The sequence below is a fragment of the Bison bison genome, unplaced genomic scaffold, assembly GCF_000754665.1.
Source record: "Bison bison bison isolate TAMUID 2011002044 unplaced genomic scaffold, Bison_UMD1.0 scf7180017864239, whole genome shotgun sequence".
Taxonomy (NCBI): Eukaryota; Metazoa; Chordata; class Mammalia; order Artiodactyla; family Bovidae; genus Bison; species Bison bison.
This window is the reverse complement of record NW_011494811.1, coordinates 7,914,555-7,936,340: the sequence shown is the minus strand read 5'-3', so window position 1 is coordinate 7,936,340 and position 21,786 is coordinate 7,914,555. Positions and strand designations below refer to the sequence as shown.

The 21,786-nt window shown below is 38.8% G+C and overlaps 1 protein-coding gene across 3 annotated transcripts in view; it reads right to left on the bottom strand.

The window, feature by feature from the left end:
• The window catches only part of PPP2R5E (protein phosphatase 2, regulatory subunit B', epsilon isoform), a 161,831-nt gene that overhangs the window by 32,455 nt on the left and 107,590 nt on the right, over positions 1 to 21,786 (bottom strand). For all 3 annotated transcript variants that reach the window (XM_010846804.1, XM_010846806.1, XM_010846805.1), the window contains exons 4-5: positions 12,786 to 12,887; positions 6,294 to 6,386 (exon numbers count right to left, since the gene is read on the bottom strand). In XM_010846804.1, the coding sequence (XP_010845106.1) occupies positions 6,294 to 6,386; positions 12,786 to 12,887 (195 nt within the window). The remainder of the gene's footprint in view (positions 1 to 6,293; positions 6,387 to 12,785; positions 12,888 to 21,786) is intronic.

The window sequence follows — 21,786 nt, the reverse complement described above, 5'->3', positions numbered from 1 at the left end:
ATTCAACTAACCCTCTACTGAGGAACTTTCGAATTGTTCCCAATTTTCTAATAATCATTAACAATGATGCATTCACTATCCCTGTATATTTTGCTTTGTGTACATATCTATTTCTCATGGAACTGCTCAGTCCCAATCTGCATCCACAGAATACCATCAGATCTCCTCTTCAGAGCATTATTCCAATTTAATATATAGGTATGTAGGTACCTATCTATTCATTTGTGCATTTTTATGAGTTTTATGGCATACAGGGAATCTTCCCAACTCAGGGATCGAACCCAAGTCTCCCACATTGCAGGTGGATTCTTTACCATCTGAGCCACCAGGGAAGCCCTAACAAGAAAAAGTCTTTTCTACCCAAATCTCATTATATTCTAGTCTCCTGTACCCATACCATACTTTTATAATATACCTTTATAGTATGTTTTAATGTCTAATAACATATCATTAATTTCCTTTTTCAAAAACGTTTTATTTCATGAACTCTGAAATTTTCAAGTACAGAAACTACTGAGATTTTGGGCTTCCCAGGTGGTGCTAGTGGTAAAGAACCCACCTGCCAATGCAGACTACTTAAGAGATGTGGATTTGAACTCTGGGTTGGGAAGATCCCTTGGAGGAGGGCATGGCAACCCACTGCAGTATTCTTGCCTGGAGAATCCCATGGACAGACAAGCCTGGTAGGCTACAGCCCAAAGGGTCGCACAGAGTCAGACACTACTAAAGTGTGTGTGTACACACACACATACAAACACACACACACACACTGAAATTTTAATTAGAAGTGCACATAAATGTGCAGATTAATCTGGAGATTCTATGGACATTTTTTGATGGCAAGTCTTCCCGCCTTGGAATGTTACATTTCTGCATTTATACAAGGCTTCTTTGCAAATTTTTATTATGTTTCCCATAAATTTTAAAATTATTTCAAAAGGTGGAAATTATGAAACTAATATTGGAATCAAGAAAAATAAGATATTCTGCCAATGTGGACAGGTAATATAATGAGGACGTGAAAAGAGGAATTCATATTTAATGAGCAAATATTAGGCCTCATATATGATACTAGCAGACATTTATGTAAGTCATATTATTTTATCATCATAACAGCCTACTACTTTGTTTTAACTTGCTATAAGAGAGACGACTGTCATTGTCACTTTACTGAAGAAAACACAGGCTCAGAATAGTCAATAATCTGCCCAAGTTTTCAGTACCTATTTAAGATTGAAGGTAGGGAGCCTGTGTTCATATCTGTAGTGCCAATTCAATTAAGAAAATCTAACAGCTGTCAATTTGGGGTATTTTCTACTTTACTGAACAGTATCTCACTTATTCCACTATCCCTATGTCACGAATGAGGAAATCCATGCTTGGTAGCAAGTATATTAACTTGCTGAAAGTTACACTGTAAGTAGGCAGAAAAGCCAGGGTTTGAAAACAGCTTCTTCTTATGCCACAGTCATATTCTCAGCTCCTAAAATATAAGTCGATACACAGGAGAGTCAGGGTTCAAATCCAGAGTTTTCTAGCTTTCTTTCCATTACATCATGCTAAAATAGCCCAATTCTTATTTTGCTTTAGGGGATGGAGGAATCAAACTATAAAGAATCTAGCTAGCTGCTACCAATAGTGTAAATCTTGTAACTAGAATAAATTATGTCTAACTGAATAAATACAGTTCTGCATTAAGATCACCAAAACTCTCTGGAATCTATGAGAATTCACAGAGAATAAGATATCTGCTCAAAGGAAAGGAATAAGGTAAGTGTCATTCTGATTTGCAAAAGGGAAAAATCTGAGGGTTCCCATGTCACAAGAGAAACAGACTAGAACCAGGCTGCACCATGCGAGTCCATGGGGCAGAGGAAAGTCAGGGTGTGCAAAATGAATGGGCTGACGATAGAGCACAGACGTAAAAAGACCTGCCAGTTCAAGAACGGTTAAGGCATGGTGGTCAGAGGAAGAGGGAGCGAGGGTGGGACAGGGGATAACAGACAGAATCTCAGCACTAATGTCTCAAGATCCAAAAGGCTCACCATTGCCAGAAGGTCCCAGGTTGGGGCCAAAGGTCCAAGGAAGGAATCTCAGGAGAAGCAAGTAGACGGTTGAGTCCCTTCTCCAAGAAGGTGCTGGGCAAACTTAGGAAAGGAAAAGGAACGGGAGGCCAACTGTACAGGCCACCAACATGAATGAACAGGGTGATATGGAAGATGGAAGCTGACAGAACAACAGCTCATCTCTAACTTGATGCAATGGTTTGAGTCACATGACTACATTCAAGTACCACTCAGTGGTGACGTTTGATCAAGGATCGAATCTGGGCCCTCAGCAATGAGAGCTCAGGAGTCCTAACCACTGGACCACTGGATTTCGGCTTTCCTTTTTATGATAAAGTTCCAAGGTCCATAGAGGAGGGGAATTCTGTAAACATGAAGTCCTGGCTTTTACCATTGCATTGGACAAAATATCTCTCTGACTCTCTTTATAAACAAAAATTTGGAATCAGAGGAGGATGAAATTCTACAGTCGATTTCTAACTGGCTCAAGGATGGAATTCAAAGACTGCTGATTAATGAATCTGTGCTAAAATAAAGGGAAGTTGCTAAAGGCATGCCACAGGCTTCTATCCTCCATCCCGGCTAGTTTAACAATTTTAATTAGTGGCTTTAATGAAGCCAATAGCTAGCATATTTAGAAAGTCACAAATGTGATACAGATGGAAGGCAGAGTGAACAAGGTTGATGACAGAATCAAGACCCAGAAAGACTTCAGAAGGCTGGGAGATAAGATATTCCATAAGAATATATGTCAGATCCTACGTCAAGGTAAAAAAGCTAACTGCAAAATGAACAAAAACAAGGGAAAATGAAAATGGGTTTATGACAAAATGCATGAAACTAAATTGGAAGTCAGTCCAATGCCAGTGGGGGCGGTAGGGGGAATGATAGGGAAAAGGGATAGTTAGGGAGTTTGGGATGGACATCTGCACACTGCTATATTTAAAATGGATAACCAACAAGGACCTACTGTATAACATATGGAACTCTCTACTCAATGCTATATGGCTGCCTGGATGGGAGGGGAGTTTGGGGAGAATGGATACATGTATATGTATGACTGAGTCCCTTCACTGTCTACCTGAACTATCACAACATTGTTAATTGGCTATATCCCAATATAAAAAAAATAAAAATAAAAAAAGTTAAGACCATAAGCTTATTAACCTAAATTAACAGTGTCATAGAACAGCAAGAAGAGCTAATGAGATGACTCCTTTAAGAACCCTAGCATCCAGACAAGGAATGCAGACCCCAACTCTAAGTACCATTGGACTGACCGAGCTCAGAGCTCTGTGTTCAGATATAGATGTCACCCTTAAAGACAAATGGACACATGTCAAAGACTTCAAAAACTAACAAATGAGACAGATACTTAGGACTCAGTCTAGAGCAGAGAACGCACACTGACAGCTGGAAGGCTAGATCCGTGAGGCAGATGGCTTTAATTCACTCTGAATAGGATTTTAAAACTATCAGAAAATTTCACCAAAAAAACAAATTTGGCAGAAAAAAAACTTTCTCTTGGAAAAAAACCTTATTTAGCAAGAACTGATGAAAGAGGTACAGTCAAAGCTCCCTTCAGGAGCAGCTGGTCTGCCTCCTATTGTCTGAATCTAGCCCCCAGACTATTTTAAATGAGCCTACAAACATCTGAGTTGTAACTGCTGCTTTAGAGAAAAACTGCATAGAGGTAAATACAAAAGCTGTGTTCTAGGACCTGAAAGGTTATGCCTGGGCTAACGACACACTAAGGGACTCTACTGAAGAAATAAGGCCAAAGGCATATGAGGTACAGAGAGATTCAACATAAAAAACAACTTTCCAACAAAAAGGGAAGAACCTGCCTAAGTATGTGGCCCTTCCTCACTGAAAAAGAGCAAGCAGGTTACCCCTCATCAGGGTCTCAAAGGAAACTGATTCAATGGGTAAAGAACTAGAAGAGACAAACCAAAATGTCCCTTCCAAGTCTGGGTGTCTCTGATGTTTTAATTCTAGGAGCTTTATTATCATCAGTATTATCAACCATGGAGAGCACACAGACTGGGCCCTGAATGTTTTTCATGTAAGAAAAGCACCGACTTTCATAATAAGATTGCAGGATTTACTGTTTCCATGTCAACAGCGTCTACTGCTGAATAATTATTGGATCCTCTTGGGCACTTTAATTTACCATAAATGTAAGAGAATCGTATCATTTCATCCATGTTGAGAGATGGGGGCTACTCCTGTCATTCCAAGTTATAGTGAAGGGAATCACACAGAGGCATCATGGTGTAAGAAACAGAAACCTGAAGAGGACATGTGTGTGGGGAATCTGGTTAACTTTTTTAGACCTCAAATTTATTCATCTACAAAATGGGCATAAAACTTAGCCATATCTGCTTTAGATTATTGTATATATCAAATTAAATAACGCATATAAAGGTGCTCTGACAACTATACAGTGCTGTAGAAATGCAAGGACTTTCCAATACAAACACAGATCTGTTGTGTTTTGTTTTTTGTTCTGCCTGAAATGCATTTACCTCTTTGGGATAAGGATCTGGACCAATCTACCTATTGCCCAGTGAACCACCTCTTTAAATATCAAACGCTGAGAAAGACTGAAGGCAGGAGGAGAAGGGGGCGACAGAGGACAAAATGGCTGGATGGCATCACCAACTTAATGGACATGAGTTTGAGCGGGCTCTGGGAGATGGTGAAGGACAGGGAAGCCTGGCATGCTACAGTCCGTGGGGTGACAGAGTCGGACATGACTGACCGACTGAACAACAACAAATATCAAATCTCACTTTTCCAAAACTTCTCAGCCTCATATGTCCAGAATTCTAAAGGTATTAATTTAAGAAAGGGGAATGAGGTCATCACTTGAGTCATTAACCTTTATCCCGTAAGACACAGAGGATCAATTTCCTGCCAAAGCAATGTTTTAAATTTGAAGTTCTGCATATTACTCACTGTTGCTGCTGCTGCTAAGTCACTTCAGTCGTGTCCAACTCTGTGCGACCCCATAGACGGCAGCCCACCAGGCTTCCCCATCCCTGGGATTCTCCAAGCAAGAACACTGGAGTGGGTTGCCATTTCCTTCTCCAATGCATGAAAGTGAAAAGTTAAAGTGAAGTCGCTCAGTCATGTCCGACTCTTCATGAGCCCATGGACTGCAGCCTACCAGGCTCCTCCGCCCATGGGATTTTCCAGGCAAGAGTACTGGAGCAGGTTGCCATTGCTTTCTCCAATATTGACTCACTAGGAGACACTTATTTTTTTCTACATAAGGCATCTCATTAATCACTTAGAAAGAAGTTACAACAATCCATACACCAGTTGGCTCAAGTATCCATTTTTACAGATGACTGTCAACAAGAACACCATGAACATACTTCAGGTCTGGAGTAAACAGATATGATCCATAATTATAAAATGTAAAATGACATTCAAGAAAAATATGTAGGAAGTTCCAAACAGATGCTAAGTCACTTCAGTCGTGTCCGACTCTGTGCAACCCCATAGACGGTAGCCCACCAGGCTCCCCCGTCCCTGGGATTCTCCAGGCAAGAACACTGGAGTGGGTTGCCATTTCCTTCTCCAATGCATGAAAGTGAAAAGTGAAAGTTAAGTCGCTCGTGTCTGACTCTTCGAGACCCTATGGACTGCAGCCCACCAGGCTCCTCCGTCCATAGGATCTTCCATGCAAGAGCACTGGAGTGGGGTGCCATTACCTTCTCTGAAACAGATAGGTGAGAGTTAATCTCTTCAAGGGAATCTTAAGTGTTAACCTGTGCTACTTCCTAGCTATGAAAGCTTACTAGTACCCTGACTTTGATTACTTATTAAAGCTTACTTACGCTCTAGACCATGCCTACTCAGTTTTAACACATGTATGAAATAGTTTAAAATCCTTATGCAAATAGAAGTTTTCGAATTATATAAAGAGTCACAAACTAGAGTTATATAAGTGAAATTCCTTTATAATTACATTTTAAGAAAGAAAATTGCAGGGATTTAGGCATTAGCATTCCTTGTTGTTTAAAATGTAATTTCCAGTAAAATAAATTAAAGAGGTACCTATTACTTTTAATGGGCAATAATAAATTTGTGCATATATATTTGTTTACGGGGTTATATAACTGCCACTGTAAGATTTTTTAACAAACATCTACAGCAAATGAGATAAAGTGTTATCAACTGAAAAACAAATACATACAATGACAAGAATATACTTACCTGTAATACAAATTTCTGATCTATGTATTTTTTGGCAATGCTGGGTTGGAATTCTTGGCTTTCCAAAAACCGTATGAAAAACTCATATACAAGCTGCAAGAAATGGATTATTGTTAATTTCAAACTATAATTCACTGAGAACAGTATTAAAAACCATAAAAAGCTCTAATAGTAAAACTGACGAGGGGTTTAGTGTGTTTTAATATCAACTAGCAGTGCTAGCCTTTCTTGCAGCTCACAGTTGCTGTTATGATTTTTAGCTTTTTAAATTTATAATCTGAAACACAGCCTAAGAAAGCAAATAAAAACCTCCCCAAATCTCATCATTCAGAGTGAACCACTGTTAACATTTTAATGTATAAAACTACCGATTTTTTCTATACCTCTACAACATATCAATGTACTATAAATATATGTATGTATGTATGTATACACACACACACACACACACACACACATATATAAAATATAGTTTTCAAACTACTTTTACCATCTAAACAATATACTGTGGTCAATTTGTGCCAACAATATCTATACCACCATTCTCAGTAGCCAGAAGCATAGTCCACTATAGATAATTTATAATAAATAATTCCATTATTCATAATTACTTTAACCAATACCCTCTGCTGAGACATGTAAATAGTTCTTAAATTACCACTCTATTAAATTACATCACAATGTACCTTATATAACATACATTAGTGTGCACTTGTTCAAATATTTCATGAGAAAATATTTCTAAAGGGGAATTGTTAGATCAAAAGATATTCAAACATGTCAGGATTATCAACATTCATTACCAATTGCCTTTCATAAATTTTATGGAAATTTACACTCCTCTAGCAACAACAACAACAATATATAAGAGCGTGTCAGGATGTTCTGATCTGCAAAGATTTAAGAATATCTCATCCACAGAGTCAACCTCAAATAACTTCTGATAAACAGTGGGGGATCACTGTTTACATACTTTGCAAAATAAACCTATGTTAAAGTACACATTAAATCCTGGTGTAGCACATATACCACAGTATGTTAAAACCAGAACTTTCAAGAGACGGATACTGGGTTGGAAACCTAGCTCTACTCCTTACTGTGTAACCCTAGTCTGCTGTTTCAACTGTGCAATGCGAATGATCATCCCTAAGATTAACTGTGATAATACATACATAAAGCCCCTGCACAGTGGCTGACACATACCACCACTGGCATTAGTGCTTAAAACGGGATCCTCTAACTTTTTAGTCTCACCCCTTTATAATGAAAAATTACTGAAGACTCTAAAATGCTTTTGTTTACATGAGATATAGAAGTAGAAATAAATACAAAAACTTTAATATCTTTTTATTTATTTTATAAATATAACTATAAAATTATATTTATTTTAATATATTTATTATTCTGAACAATAAAACACATCACATGTTAATATAACTAATATATTTTTGTGAAAAACTTTATTTTTCAAAAAAGTTACTATGAAAAGGAATATTGTTTTTTGTTTTTATAAATCTCTTTAATGGCATGTTAGAAGACAGATTCTCATCTGCCTCTATCCTCAAGCTGTTAGAATATGTTGCTTTGGTTAAAGTATATCAAGAAAATCGAGCTATACACAAACCTACTGTTGTGAAAAAGAAAGAGTACTTCCACTAGTTTTTTTTTACATAATTATGGATACTCTTTGATACTACACCAGAACGACAGTCATTTCTTAAAGCTGCAGTTAAGAATCTGAAACCATATCAACGAATTTTTCACCGTTACACTAAATTCCAATCATCTATCTTGCACTTTGGATGATATCTACCCATGCATGGTTACTTAACATCATTCATTGGTCAACTGGAAAACATTGGTTCACTGAGTTACTGCAAATGTTGATATATTTTATTACATAGTATCAATAAAAGTCTTTAATATCTCCATTAATATCTCCAAGGAATTAACATTCCTTAATATCTCCAATTTTTTTTTAAGTCTTTAAGCTTTGGGGAGCTATAAAGCTCACGGTGACAAACAAAGGACAGACACAAGTTTTTCAAAATTCTAATTCTTAATTTTGCTTGAATGCTCTAATTTTATCAGTGGGAAAACAACTGTTTTCTTTGTTTGTTTCACAGAAAACATTTACTAAATACCCAAGTGAGAACAACCACAGTTTGTCAGGTATTCTTCCAGGTAAAAATGATACTTTATGAATAGTTACTTTAACTTGCAGCTCAGACAATCATACAAATGCTTTATTTAGCACAAGACAAAGATTCAGCAGGCTTTATGCATACTTTCCATTTCACCATGAAGAATGTTATTTTTAATGAGTACTCAAAGGTTCAGATTTAATACAATTAGTAATTTTTGCTGCTCTTCAAGGACATTCTTAATTGAAATTGGATTTTTTAAAATTGTAGGTGCATGGCAGTAGAGAAGGCAACTACTGAGTCAGTTTGACATTTGATTTGTGCTAATAAATGCCAACACAGTAAAGAGAGAATAAAGCAGTATTGTTATAAAACTAATTTTGACTTTTCAGGCCACTGAAAATCTGATCTCAGGATCCCCCAATGGTCTGCAAATACCACTAAACTAAATGTGTCACATAGGGATCTTGTGACTTTAGACTCTAATGTAACACTTATATCAGGTGTTCACGTTAGCATTTTAATTTTCTATAAAATTCTGTTTTGCTCTCTGAAACTCTAGATTCAGAACAACTTCTTCCCTGTGATCTGAACACCGCCACGTTGTACTTCTAGTCATACCAATGCCCGAGTTCAAACATGCCCTAGAAGAATTGCTCTTTTCTTCAATATACTAATCTTTCAACTTACAGTTTTACCAATAGTTTTACATCAGCATTATTCAAATAACTCATGAAAGAGGATTTCATCTCTCTTTTGACTCCCACAAAACGGAGAGATTTCCATCTTCCAGGCCCGACTTGTGGGCTGGCAGGGCTTTCTGGTGGGATTGGCAAAGTGTCCTCTCCCTTCCTGAAAGCCGCTATGGTTTAAAAAAGTTTGGTGGAAATACTTCAGACACATTTATTAATAACCGTAAATGCTCTCTTTTTTACCAATTTTACCTCAGAATCAAAAATCCTCCTTGAGTTTCTAAAGGAAAAGACTAGGGACTGGGGAGAATAAATTACTTTTCAAGGTCACACAAGTGAATTCTCCAAGGAACTTAAGAAGACTTGAGCATTCCAGATTTTCAGTCTCAAGTGTAAAACATTACAAACAACCCCTTAATTGTAAATGGAAGTCCTACAAAATCATTTTCTACTAGAAATATAGACCAAATTTCAAAAAAATGCAAAGAATAACCGTGGTAACCATGGGATGCCAGTTTTAAAGATACCAATAACAGAAAACATCAAACAAAACACATAGGGTAGGTTTAACATTTTTTCTTATTTTTCAATAAATCCTCAAAGATTCATAATTTGTTATGAGCAATACAGTATGAGCCAAAAATAAAATCCAAGTGTGCTGGAGCAGACAATTAGTGAAAGCAATGAACACAGCCAGCCACCCAACAACCACAGTGTGATTTTATTGTTCTCTACTATTGTCAGAGATGTGGTAATAAACACTGTTTCCTGTGTTTTGCTTCCCTGGTGGCTCAGACGGTAAAACATTTGCCTGCAATGTGTGAGACCTGGGTTCGATCCCTGGGTCGGGAAGATCCTCTGGAGAAGGAAATGGCAACCCACTCCAATACTCTTGCCTGGAAAATTCCATGGACGGAGGAGCCTGGTAGGCTACAGTCCATGGGATCGCAAAGAGTTGGACACATCTGAGCAACTTCACTGTGTTTTCTTGTAAAATGTGCTCCAGAAGCATCAGCACACTACAAATGCTGGAGTTACGAAAAAGTGAAAAGGTTGAAGAACATGCAGTTTGGGTTAGGAAAAATCAATTGTCTGATCAATCATAAAGTAAGATGTTGAATAGTAGTGATGGATCACTGCAACAAGAGAGACCAATCATGGACAGAAAGGGAGATTTCTGAAACATCCACCTAGGGTCTTTCAGTGTGACTGATTCGTGGAGTCAGAATGCACAAAGAAGACAGAACTCATGAGACAAGTCAGGAACCAGTACAGAGGCATCCAGAAAGCCAAAGAGAGTGAAGGCAAGACTGCCTACTGACTTGACCTTTGCTATGAATGAAGGTTGCTTTGTGAATTTTAAGAGGTTTCCTTTTTTTTTTTTTTTTAAATTGGGGTATAATTTATTTACCATGTTGTGTTAGTATGAGGTGTATAGCAAGATGATACAGATACACATATACACATATTCACTCTTTTTTAGAATCTTTTCTCATGTAGGTTTCTTTTGTGTGTTTGTGTGTGCTCAGTTGTGTCTAACTCTCTGCGGTCCTTTGGATTATAGCCCATCAGGCTCCTCTGTCCCTGGGATTTCCCAGGCAAAAATATTGGAGTGGGCTGCCATTTCCTTCTCCAGGGGATCTTCCTAATTCAGGGATTGAACCCAGTCTCCAGCATTAGCAGGCAGATTCTTTACAACTGAGCCTTCGGGGAACCTGATCCAGTCTAAGTCATGTTTTCCCCTGAGCTAAAGAAGGGCTGAGAGGACTACAGGCTGAAATACGTGTCAACAAAGATGAAACCAGACTGTTCTGGAATACAGTTTGTTACTTTAGCTCTCCAAGGACACAGATCTCAGCATCAGTCTTCACTGTTGCTTTGGTTTTAAGAGTTTCAGATGAACTAATGGTTAATGTTTCTGTACTAATGACACGGTGTAAGCTTGACATTTGTGGTGGTGGAATTCAGCTTAATAGCTTTAGAAATTAATTCAGTCCCATGTTTTATAGAGTCATTAAGCTTAGGAAGGATTAACTGAAATACTGAGTTAAACTTTATCATACTTTAGGGGAAGTTTATATCTATGGCGATCATAATTTAGAGTATTCAAAAGCTCTTGCAAATGTTAAGAATGGTCTACTGGTCTCTTCTTCAGAATGTAGACTAGACTAAAGTTGAAGCTCTGAAGGCATTTCCCTCCTCGTCTTTTCTACTACACGATACGGGACTTTTCTAAGAAAATTATCTTTTTGTTTGCTTTGTTTTTTAAATTTCTTCCAGACAATATTGCATCTCTGTGACCTGATGCCAAGTATGAAGAATAAGACATGACAAAACCCCCATCCATTCAAAAGAGTTATTGCTTTTTTTTTTTTTGGTCACCATCTGGGATCCACCATGAAAAGCACAAATAGTCTCCCAAATTTCTTAGACTGCAGAAAGTATGTCTGGCACCTTAAGGGGGAAAAAAAAAAAAAATCAAGCATCTAAGATAGTAAATCAACTATAGGGTTTTAACTAATTTACTCCACTTGGCAATCATAGCAGGAATATATATGTATGACATGCCTAGGTGAGAGTTGAGAAAACACAGCCCTGAAAGCTCTCCATATAACTAGACAAAAGAGCATTACATATGTATCTGCAGCAACCTTGAGCTGCCAAAGCAGGACAGGGAAAGTTGCAAATGTATGTCAAAAATTCTGAAGCAGGGAAAAAAATAAACCCTTAGAATATCTCTAGGCCTTCTCTCCCTGCTACAGTTTTCTGCCCTTCAGAAAGTCAACTAGTAACCACAAGCACACTGCTACAAAGATGCAGTGGCTTCTGCCTCGGGTTAAAATGTACAAGGTCATATTCCTTCTCCATCATTCCCTCCGTCCTTACTGTTACACAGCCTTGGAAAACAACCTAACTGAATGGGAAAACTGGCCTTAAGGTTCACTGTACTCACATTTCCTCATTCTATTCATTTGATAAAGTCCGGTCTTGAAAGAAGGCAGCCAGGAAAGGAAGATGGTGAAGGGCTGGTGTGGATAACTCAACACAGTACAAATGGGCTTAATGCTGGGAAAGAAGATGCAGGGATGGTCCTAATCTGTCCTGGCCCATGAGGGTAACTGGAAAACATGGCCTTCTCAGTGCAACAGAGCAAAACTGGCCTTCACACAAGCTTTTTCTCAGCTATTGCTCCTCCTTACGACGCCGTGAAACAGCTACTGCAATTTGTTCTTGTCCTTCCAGGCTAAAGAAACACATTCGTGGTTATCATGAAGACAGGCATTCAAAGTCCCCAGGGCACCTAACTGCTGAAAATGAGGTATGTACTCTGTGACCTAATCACATCTAACTAATATTAATGTGAAATAGTTCTGTTCTTGTTTGAGGCTCCAGCGGGAAGATCACAGAAACGCTAATAAAAGCTGCTGGCCGAGTGTGCAAGCTGGGAGGGGCCGCCCTAAAGCATTGTAACACTTATTTTATTCTTTTGGCATCCAATTATCAAGAGTAAGAAACATAAAAAGCATCCTCCAGCTTTCCAGCAATGTACTCTTAATCTGATTTCTTGGTGAATAAAGGCCGTCAAGGAATTCCCATGCTAATCAGCTCATGGATTAATGGATCTTTCTTTTAGAACAAATGTTAGCTCAAAGTACCTGTAAGTGTGGCCACGATGCCTCAAGGGTAGGTTCATCTTCTTCTGGATCAAATTCATTGCTGTCACTAGGAGGAAGAGTTCTGAATATATTGCAAGATACCTAAAAATAAACAAGTAGCAGAGTTAGCTGGAATGGAATCACCTCCTTGGCAGCCTTACACAAGGTCTTTGCGGCCAGCCAAAGGGAACCCAGATGACAAGAACACCACCAAACTGGAAGGAGACCCAGCTTTGAGGCCAGGACCAGCTCCAAGAAAAGCTGGGAAATACAGCAGTACCTTCCACCCTCTTGAACAGTATTCCTTGTGCTTACGATGCCATCTCCACCCCAGGCCTCTGTGATTTTATGCCTTCCATCAAAGCTTGTGCTTCATTACTTACCACTCAAGCAAGCTTCTCATTAATCAATTTACACTAAAATACAAATAACTGCTAATGGGCTTCATGTATTTCCCTTCTCAGGCTTATTCACAATTTGCGGGTTTACAGTCATACTAATGGTAAATTTCAGGCATTTACAGAAAGCAAATCGGAAAAAATATTTCAGAACGTAGAGTCCTTACAATCATATCTAACCTGCTCTCAGCGGGTTTGTAAAATAGTAACAATGACCAGGGTAAGGTATCTGTGATACAAACTTCTATAAACCAGGTACTCCTTTACCATAGGAAATTTCCAAATTAAATCCTGGAGGCTCAAAGAATGGCCATGAGTTGACAACTGTTGAAACTGGGCCACGAAGAGACAGGAATTCATTATACTATTCTACTATTTCTGCACATAGTCCAAGATTTCTGTGGTAAAATGCTTATTTTTTTAAATGCTGCTGCTACTATTTTGCAGTGACCTTCCCAGGGTTCCTTCCAATTTCTATTCTGTTTCTTGTTCTACTACTTATCTATCCTCTCCTAATGACTCAAATGCAGCCTCAAATTTAAAAAATAAAACAGGGGTGGGGAGGGAATTCACTGGTGGTCCAACTGTTTGGACTCTGAGCTTTCACTACAGAGCGCAAGGGTACAACAGTTGTTTGGGGAACTAAGATCTTGGAGCCTTAAGGCCAACAAACAAACAAACACAAAAGAAACAAAGCAGGGATGGGTAGATATGGTACCAGAAGCCTTTGCTGAACTTTCTATATAATATAGAAAATACTAGGCTATAATATGTTGTTCTGAAAGAGGGGAAAAGAAAGGCTCATATAATCTGAATGTGTTTACTCATTCAACAAATAATTGTTAAGTGCTCATTATGAACACACACTGTTCTGGGCACAGGGACAATAGAAGTGAATGAAGTAGATAAAAATCTGTGCCCTCCAGGAGTTTATATTCTAGTTTAAAGTCACAATTATCCCTATTTTCTAGATATGGTCACTGAACTCAGAAGTGTAAGCTATGGAAAGACTTGATTTTACTCTAAGTGCAATGGGAAGCCATTAGTGGATCTTAAACAGAAAAAGGATACAGTTCCATTTTTCCTTTTAAAACAATCCCTCTGGCAGCTATGTATAGAACAGACAGGAAGGGGACAAGTTAGAAGCCTATGAAAGAGTCAAGACATGATGATGGCTAGCAGAGAAGACAGAAACACACTGATTCAAGTATCTTCTAGAGGTAGTATTTGCTGCTGGCTTGGAAGTATGGGGTGAACAAAAGGAAAGACTCGAGAAAGAGTCATAGACGTAAGGTCATTTACCCAAGATGAAAATGACTGGGAAAGGGAAACGTTTCCTTTGTTTGCTGGCTTTAGTGGGGACATTCAGAGATCCATGTTAAAATATGTTAAAAGAGCAATATCCAGGAGCCAACCAGACACATGAACCTGTAAGCTCAGAGGTAGACAGGTCAGGACTGGAGATCTATACAGACTCATCAGCATGTAAAGATATTTGAAACCATGGCATTAAGGGATCTTCTTGAAAGGAATAAATAGAAGGGAAAGGACCCTCAGATATCCAACATTTAGAAACCAGACATGGATGTGGGGGAGACAAGAAAGACAAATGGAAAGGAGTAGGAAGTAGGAGAAAAAAAAAAGATTTGAGTTTGAGGATCTTATGAGCTAGGAGAAATGAGTGTCTTAAGGAAAAAAAGATGACCAAGCAGCAAATGCTGCTGGATCCTCCTCCAGAGCAAAACCTACTGGATTCAGAAGCCCTATAAAGCGAGTACTATCATTACCCTCAATTTGCCATTGAGGAAATAAAGGCACAGGTGTTGAGAGCTGAGGTTATCGTTAGTAACCAGCAGTTATGACTGAACCCAACCTGTCAGGCTCCACCCCAGTGTTCTAAAAAAGTGGGTAGTCTAACTCTTTTGCACTTCTTTAGCTTAAATGACTGAAAAATAAAATTATCATTCTACAATATTTTTGCAGGAACTAACTACAGCATGTATAGCACACAGTTACTTTACTTTCATCCCTTCTAACGATTAGAAATTATGTTTACAAAGAAACCAGTGACTTTTCAGATAATCATCAATCAATGATTTCTCTTCAACCAGCCATTCATACTGTGTAATCAAAAGAGCAAAAATCTTTTAATTACTTGCTTTCGAATCTTCATTCAACTATGCGTTTATTGCAGAAACTGAGTTTCCATCTCAACTACATCATTTATATTTATTGTACTCTGGAACAAGTTTTATTTTCCTTCCCACAAGATGCAAAAGTAAAACACAGAAGGAAGGACAACTACATTCCAATAAAAATTAATTTATAAAAAGAAAGAGAAAAGAGAGAGAAAAGAAACACACTTTCTATAGTAAAAAAAAAAATATGGGTAAAAAGACACAGAAACTTCTGTTCCTCTGTATTCTTTGACATTCAAACTCTTTCACGGTGAGGAAATACTGGGCTGCAGCAAATATTTGCTTACATATTTGTCTCTTCCCACTAATTAGGAATATGCAATGTCATATTCACACTGGTTTTCTTGGCACATATGAGTCTTCCAATAAATGTTCATAAAATAAAGTTTTGGATATATAATACAACTGTATGTTTTTGCTTTAACCAAATTTCAATCTAAATTTTTGAGTGATTTAAATAAGCCTAGGTTATTTAACCTAAGATGTTTAGCTTTGCACAGTGTTCTAAGCCTCTCTTTTGGCCAAAGCTTCATCTCTCAATTATTGTCACATCAAAAGAATGCTGAATTGTATAACCAATCCAAACAACAAAGAATTCTAAAGGCATGTACATGTCACTTAGCCACACAATGCCATTCTTCAGATCCGCCTTCCTTACAATGCTTTACTTAGTACTCCTGAACATTCACCATGAGTAATGAGGAAGCAAGGATCTATTGGGCTGAACAATTAATAGCCAACTCAACTAATTAAGTAGTTGTCTAGAACAAATGGAAAGCAAATCAAGTCAGCCTTTCACTCTGCCTGGCACATCATAGTTGCTTAATAAAAATGTCATGACTGAATGAACCATTGTTCCCATCCTTGAGAATCTATCCTAAGAAACTAATCTAAGACTGAAAAAACTATTTAGTCATTTGTAACATTCTCCAAAAAGTGTAAAATTGGAAATAACCTTTAAGTCCAACATTAGAGAAGCACATCGATTCAGTAGAACACTGTACAGGATTAAAGTTAATCATTATATTGAAGCACAAAGAGATGTCAGAAATAAAGATTTACAGGGAAAGATGATGTGACTATAATGAAAGTGAAAGTCGCTCAGTCGTGTCTGATTCTTTACAACCCCATGGACTATACGGTCCATGGAATTCTCCAGGCCAGAATACTGGCGTGGGTAGCCTTTCCCTTCTCTAGAGGATCTTCCCATCCCAGTGATGGAACCCAAGTCTTCTGCACTGCAGGAGAATTCTTTACCCACTGAGCCACAAGGGAAGCCCCAAAATACTGGAGTGGGTAGCCTATCTCTTCTCCAGCGGAAGTTCCCGACCTAGGAATCAAAACGGGGTCTCCTGCATTGCAGGTGCATTCTTTACCAACTGAGCTCTAATGCTGTCAACTGTAACTATACAGATAAGAGCAGATATGGATAACTCAGGTGGCGCTAATGGGAAAGAATCTGTCTGCCAGTGCAGGAGGTACAAGAGACACACGTTCCATTCCTGGACCAGGAAGATTGCCTGGAGAAGGAAATGGCAACCCACTCCAGTATTCTTGCCTGGAGAATCTCGTGGACAAAGGAGCCCAACAGGCTACAGTCCATGGGGTCAAAAAGAGTCAGAAACGACTGATCACACAGCACAACAACTAAAAATAAATTAAGAAAAGCTGTATTAAAGTAAGAGGAATATGGATGAAATTCAGTAGCTGCTATTCATTCTCTTGGGATACAACAAATAAGTTCTAAATGCATAAAAAGCCTAAGTTAGAGACATGAGGTATGTGCATTATGCCTTTAATTTCAAAATAAAAAGAAGCTCTTGAATTTGTTTGAAAAAGATTATGATTGTCAGGAAAGTTAAAAATCAGAGCCTCTCACAATGTCTAGGATCTACCTCATGAATGAATGGTTGAAGGACTGAATGAATGGACCAGGTGAACTATACAGCTGAGCTGCAAAATCATGAGTTTAAAATTGGGTCATCCTTGGATGAAAGTGAGGAGGACAGTTCTCTAAATTCCTCAAGTCTTAGCCAGCACTGTGTATGTGTGAGTCCAACTTGGGAAACGACCCAGTTGCCTTCATCAGATTTCCAAAAGACTTCCAGATTCTAAAATGGTTTAAAACCACTGTTCAAAATAATAAATATGCCTCCATTAAATCTTCCTTTATCATGGCAGTCACTTCTGATTTACAGCCCAGGTTTTAAAAGGACTATTAAGTAGGTAACAATTTAATAGGTACCTAATAGAAGCTTTGCCAACAAAGGTCCATCTAGTCAAGGCTATGGTTTTTCCAGTGGTCATGTATGGATGTGAGAGTTGGAGTATAAAGAAAGCTGAGTGCCAAAGAATTGATGCTTTTGAACTGTGGTGTTGGAGAAGGCTCTTGGGAGTCCCTTGGACTGCAAGGAGATCCAACCAGTCCATCCTAAAGGAGATCAGGTGTTCATTGGAAGGTGTCCTGGTGTTCATTGGAAGGACGGATGTTGAAGCTGAAACTCCAATACTTTGGCCACCTGATGCGAAGAGCTGGCTCATTTGAAAAGTCTCTGATGCTGGGAAAGACTGAGGACAGGAGGAGAAGGAGACAACAGAGGGTGAGATGGTTGGATGGCATCACCAACTCAATGGACATGAGTTTGGGTGAACTCAGGCAGTTGGTGATGGACAGGGAGGCCTGGTGTGCTATGGTTCATGGGCCCACAAATAGTCGGACATGACTGAGCGACTGAACTGAACTGAACAGAAGCAGAAGATATTAAGAAGAGGTGGCAAGAATATACAGAAGAACTATACAAAAAAGATCTTCATGACCCAGATAATCATGATGGTGTGATCACTCACCTACAGCCAGACATCCTGGAATGCAAAGTCAAGTGAGCCTTAGGAAGCAACACCACGAACAAAGCTAGTGGAGGTGATGGAATTCCAGTTGAGCTATTTCAAATCCTAAAAGATGAGGCTATGAAAGTGTTGCACTCAATATCCCAGCAAGTTTGGAAAACTCAGCAGTGGCCACAGGACTGGAAAAGGTCAGTTTTCATTCTAATCCCAAAGAAAGGCAATGCCAAAGAATGCTCAAACTACCACACAATTGCACTCATCTCACATGCTAGTAAAGTAATGCTCAAAATCCTCCAAACCAGGCTTCAACAGTACATGAACCGTGAACTTCCAGATGTTCAAGCTGGTTTTAGGAAAGGCAGAGGAACCAGAGATCAAATTGCCAATACCCACTGGAACATTGAAAAAGTAAGAGAGTTCCAAAAAACCATCTACCTCTGTTTTATTGACTATGCCAAAGTCTTTGACTGTGTGGATCACAACAAACTGGAAAATTCTTCAAGAGATGGGAATACCAGACCATCTGACCTGCCTCTTGAGAAATACATATGCAGGTCAGGAAGCAACAGTTAAAACCAGACACGGAACAACAGACTGGTTCCAAATCTAGAAACTAGTTATGTCAAGGCTGTATACTGTCACCCTGTTTATTTAACTTATATGCAGAGTACATCGTGAGAAACGCTAGCTGAGTGAAGCAAAGACTGGAACTAAGATTACCAGAAGAAATATTAATAACCTCAGATATGCAGGTCACACCACCCTTATGGCAGAAAGCAAAGAAGAACTAAAGAGCCTCTTGATGAAAGTAAAAGAGGAGAGTGAAAAAGTTGGCTTAAAACTCAACATTCAGAAAACTAAGATCAATGCATCTTGTCCCATCACTTCATGGCAAATAGATGGGGACACAATGGAAAGAGTGACAGACTTTATTTGGCGTGGGGGGGGGGCGGGGGCGGGCTCCAAAATCACTGTAGATGGTGACTGCAGCCATGAAATTAAAAGACACTTGCTCCTTGGAAGGAAAGTTATGACCAACCTAGATAGCATATTAAAAAGGAGAGACATTACTTGGCCAACAAAGGTCTGTCTAGTCAAAGCTATGGTTTTTCCAGTAGTCATGTATGGATGTGAGAGTTGGACCATAAAGAAAGCTGAGCGCCGAAAAACTGATGCTTTTGAACTGTGGTATTGGAGAAGACTCTTGAAAGTCCCTTGGACTGCAAGGAGACCAAACCAGTCCATCCTAAAGAAAATCAGTCCTGAATATTCATTGGAAGAACTGATGGTGAAGCTGAAACTCCAATACTTTGGCCACCTGATGCGAAGAGCTGACTCATTTGAAAAGACCCTGATGCTGGGAAAGATTAAAGGGGGGAGCAGAAGGGGACGACAGAGGATGAGATGGTTGGATGGCATCACCGACTCAATGAACATGAGTTTGAGTAAACTCCAAGAGTTGGTGACCAACAGGGAGGCCTGGCATGCTGCAGTCCATGGGGTCACAGAGTCAGACACTACTGAGCGACTGAACTGAACTGGCAGCTGCGTGCTTAGGCAAATGTATCATGACCACAAGTAGCCACCAGCATCATTCCTCACTGCATAGAAAACTTGAAAGCATCTATGTAGCTAGATTAAAATGCATTCAGGTCTTTATAAAGTCACAAACTGTCACTATTAATACATTTTTAATAACCAGAAATGAACAAAAGTTTTTAAAGTATACTATCTCTATTTTATTTTAATCTATACTGGGGTCAATGCAATGAAAAAAATTAAGAAACAAGTGTCTTTGAGGTAAGTTTAATTCATTTTCATTTCAACAATATTAAAATAAACACTGAAAGTTGGACCAAACTAAAGGCTTGAAGGCATTGGCCTGGTCTCTAGAAAGCAGTGATAAGGACAGAAAGCAAAGCGGGGGGAATGGGAGGAATAGGTATTAAATCTGGATGTTAAAACTTCTGCTCACAGACAGAAAACCTAGGGTAGGTGATTCCACCAAGATGTTTTTAGAATCAGATCTTGTTAGAGACTAGTAAGGTGATGGAATTCCAGCTGAGCTATTTAAAATCCTAAAAGATGATGCTGTTAAAGTGCTGCACTCAACATGCAACAAATTTGGAAACTCACCAGTGGCCACAGGACTGGAAAAGGTCAGTTTTCATTACAATTCCAAAGAAGGATAGTGCTAAAGATTGTTCAAACTACCAGACAATTGCATTCATTTCTCATGCTAGCAAAGTTAGAGTCAAAATTCTTCAAGCTAGGCTTCAGCAGTACATGAACCGAGAACTTCCAGATGTACAAGCTGGGTTTAGAAAAGGGAAAGGAACCAGAGATCAAATCCAACATTTGCTGGTTCGTACAGAAAACAAGGGAATTCCATAAAAACATCTACTTCTGCTTCATTGACTACACTAAAGCCTTTGACTGTGTGGATCACAACAAACTGTGGAAAATTCTTAAAGAGATGGGAATACAAGACCATCTTATCTGTCTCTTGAGAAACCTGTACGCAAGTCAAGAAACAACACTTAGAAACTTACATGGAACAGATAACTGGTTCAAAATAGGAAAAGGAATACAAGGCTATGTATTGTCACTTTATTTAACTTAACACGCAGAGTACATCATGTGAAATGCCAAGAGAAATATCAATAACCTCAGTTGTACAGATGATACTACTCAAAGAGCAAAAAGTAAAGAGGAATTAAGGAGCTTCTTGATTAAGGTGAAAAGAGGAGAGTGAGAAAACTGGTTCAAAACTCAACATTAAAAAAACTAAGATCATGGCACCCAGTCTCATTACTTCATGGCAAACAGATGGGGGAAAAGTACAAGCTGTGACAGATTTTATTTTCTTGGGTTACAAAATCACTGCAGACAGTAACTACAGCCACGAAATTAAAAGATGATTGCTCCTTGGAAGGAAAGCAATGGCAAACCTAGACAGTGTATTAAAAAAGCAGAGACATCATTTTGCCAGCAAAGGTCTGTATAGTAAAAGAAGCTATAGCTTTTCCAGTAGTCATAAACAGATGTGAGAGCTAAAGCTGAGCTTAGAAGAAATGATACCTTCAAACCATGGTGTTGGAAAAGACTTCTGAACGTCCCATGAATTCCAAGATCAAACCAGTCAGTACTAAAGGAAATCAACCCTGAATATTCATTGGAAAGACTGATGCTGTAGCTGAAGCTCCAATACTTTGGCTATCTGATACAAAGGGCCGACTCACTGGAAGAGACCCTGATGCTGGGAATGACTGAAAGCAAAAGGAGAAGAGGGCAGCAGAGGATGAAAGATTGGATAGCATTCCCAACTCAATGGACATGAATTTGCGCAAACTCCAGGAGACAGTGAAGGACAGGGAAGCCAGGCATGCTGCAGTCCATAGGTTCGCAAATAGTCGGGACATGACTGAGCAACGTAACAGCAACAAAAAAACCCAGTTCCACTGTAGGAAATCAGAAAAGTGAGGTCCTAAGAGCTTGTGAGTTTTTCAAGGTAAAAGTGCCATGATCTGTCAGAGGGTTCTTGGGGTTCTTTGTTTG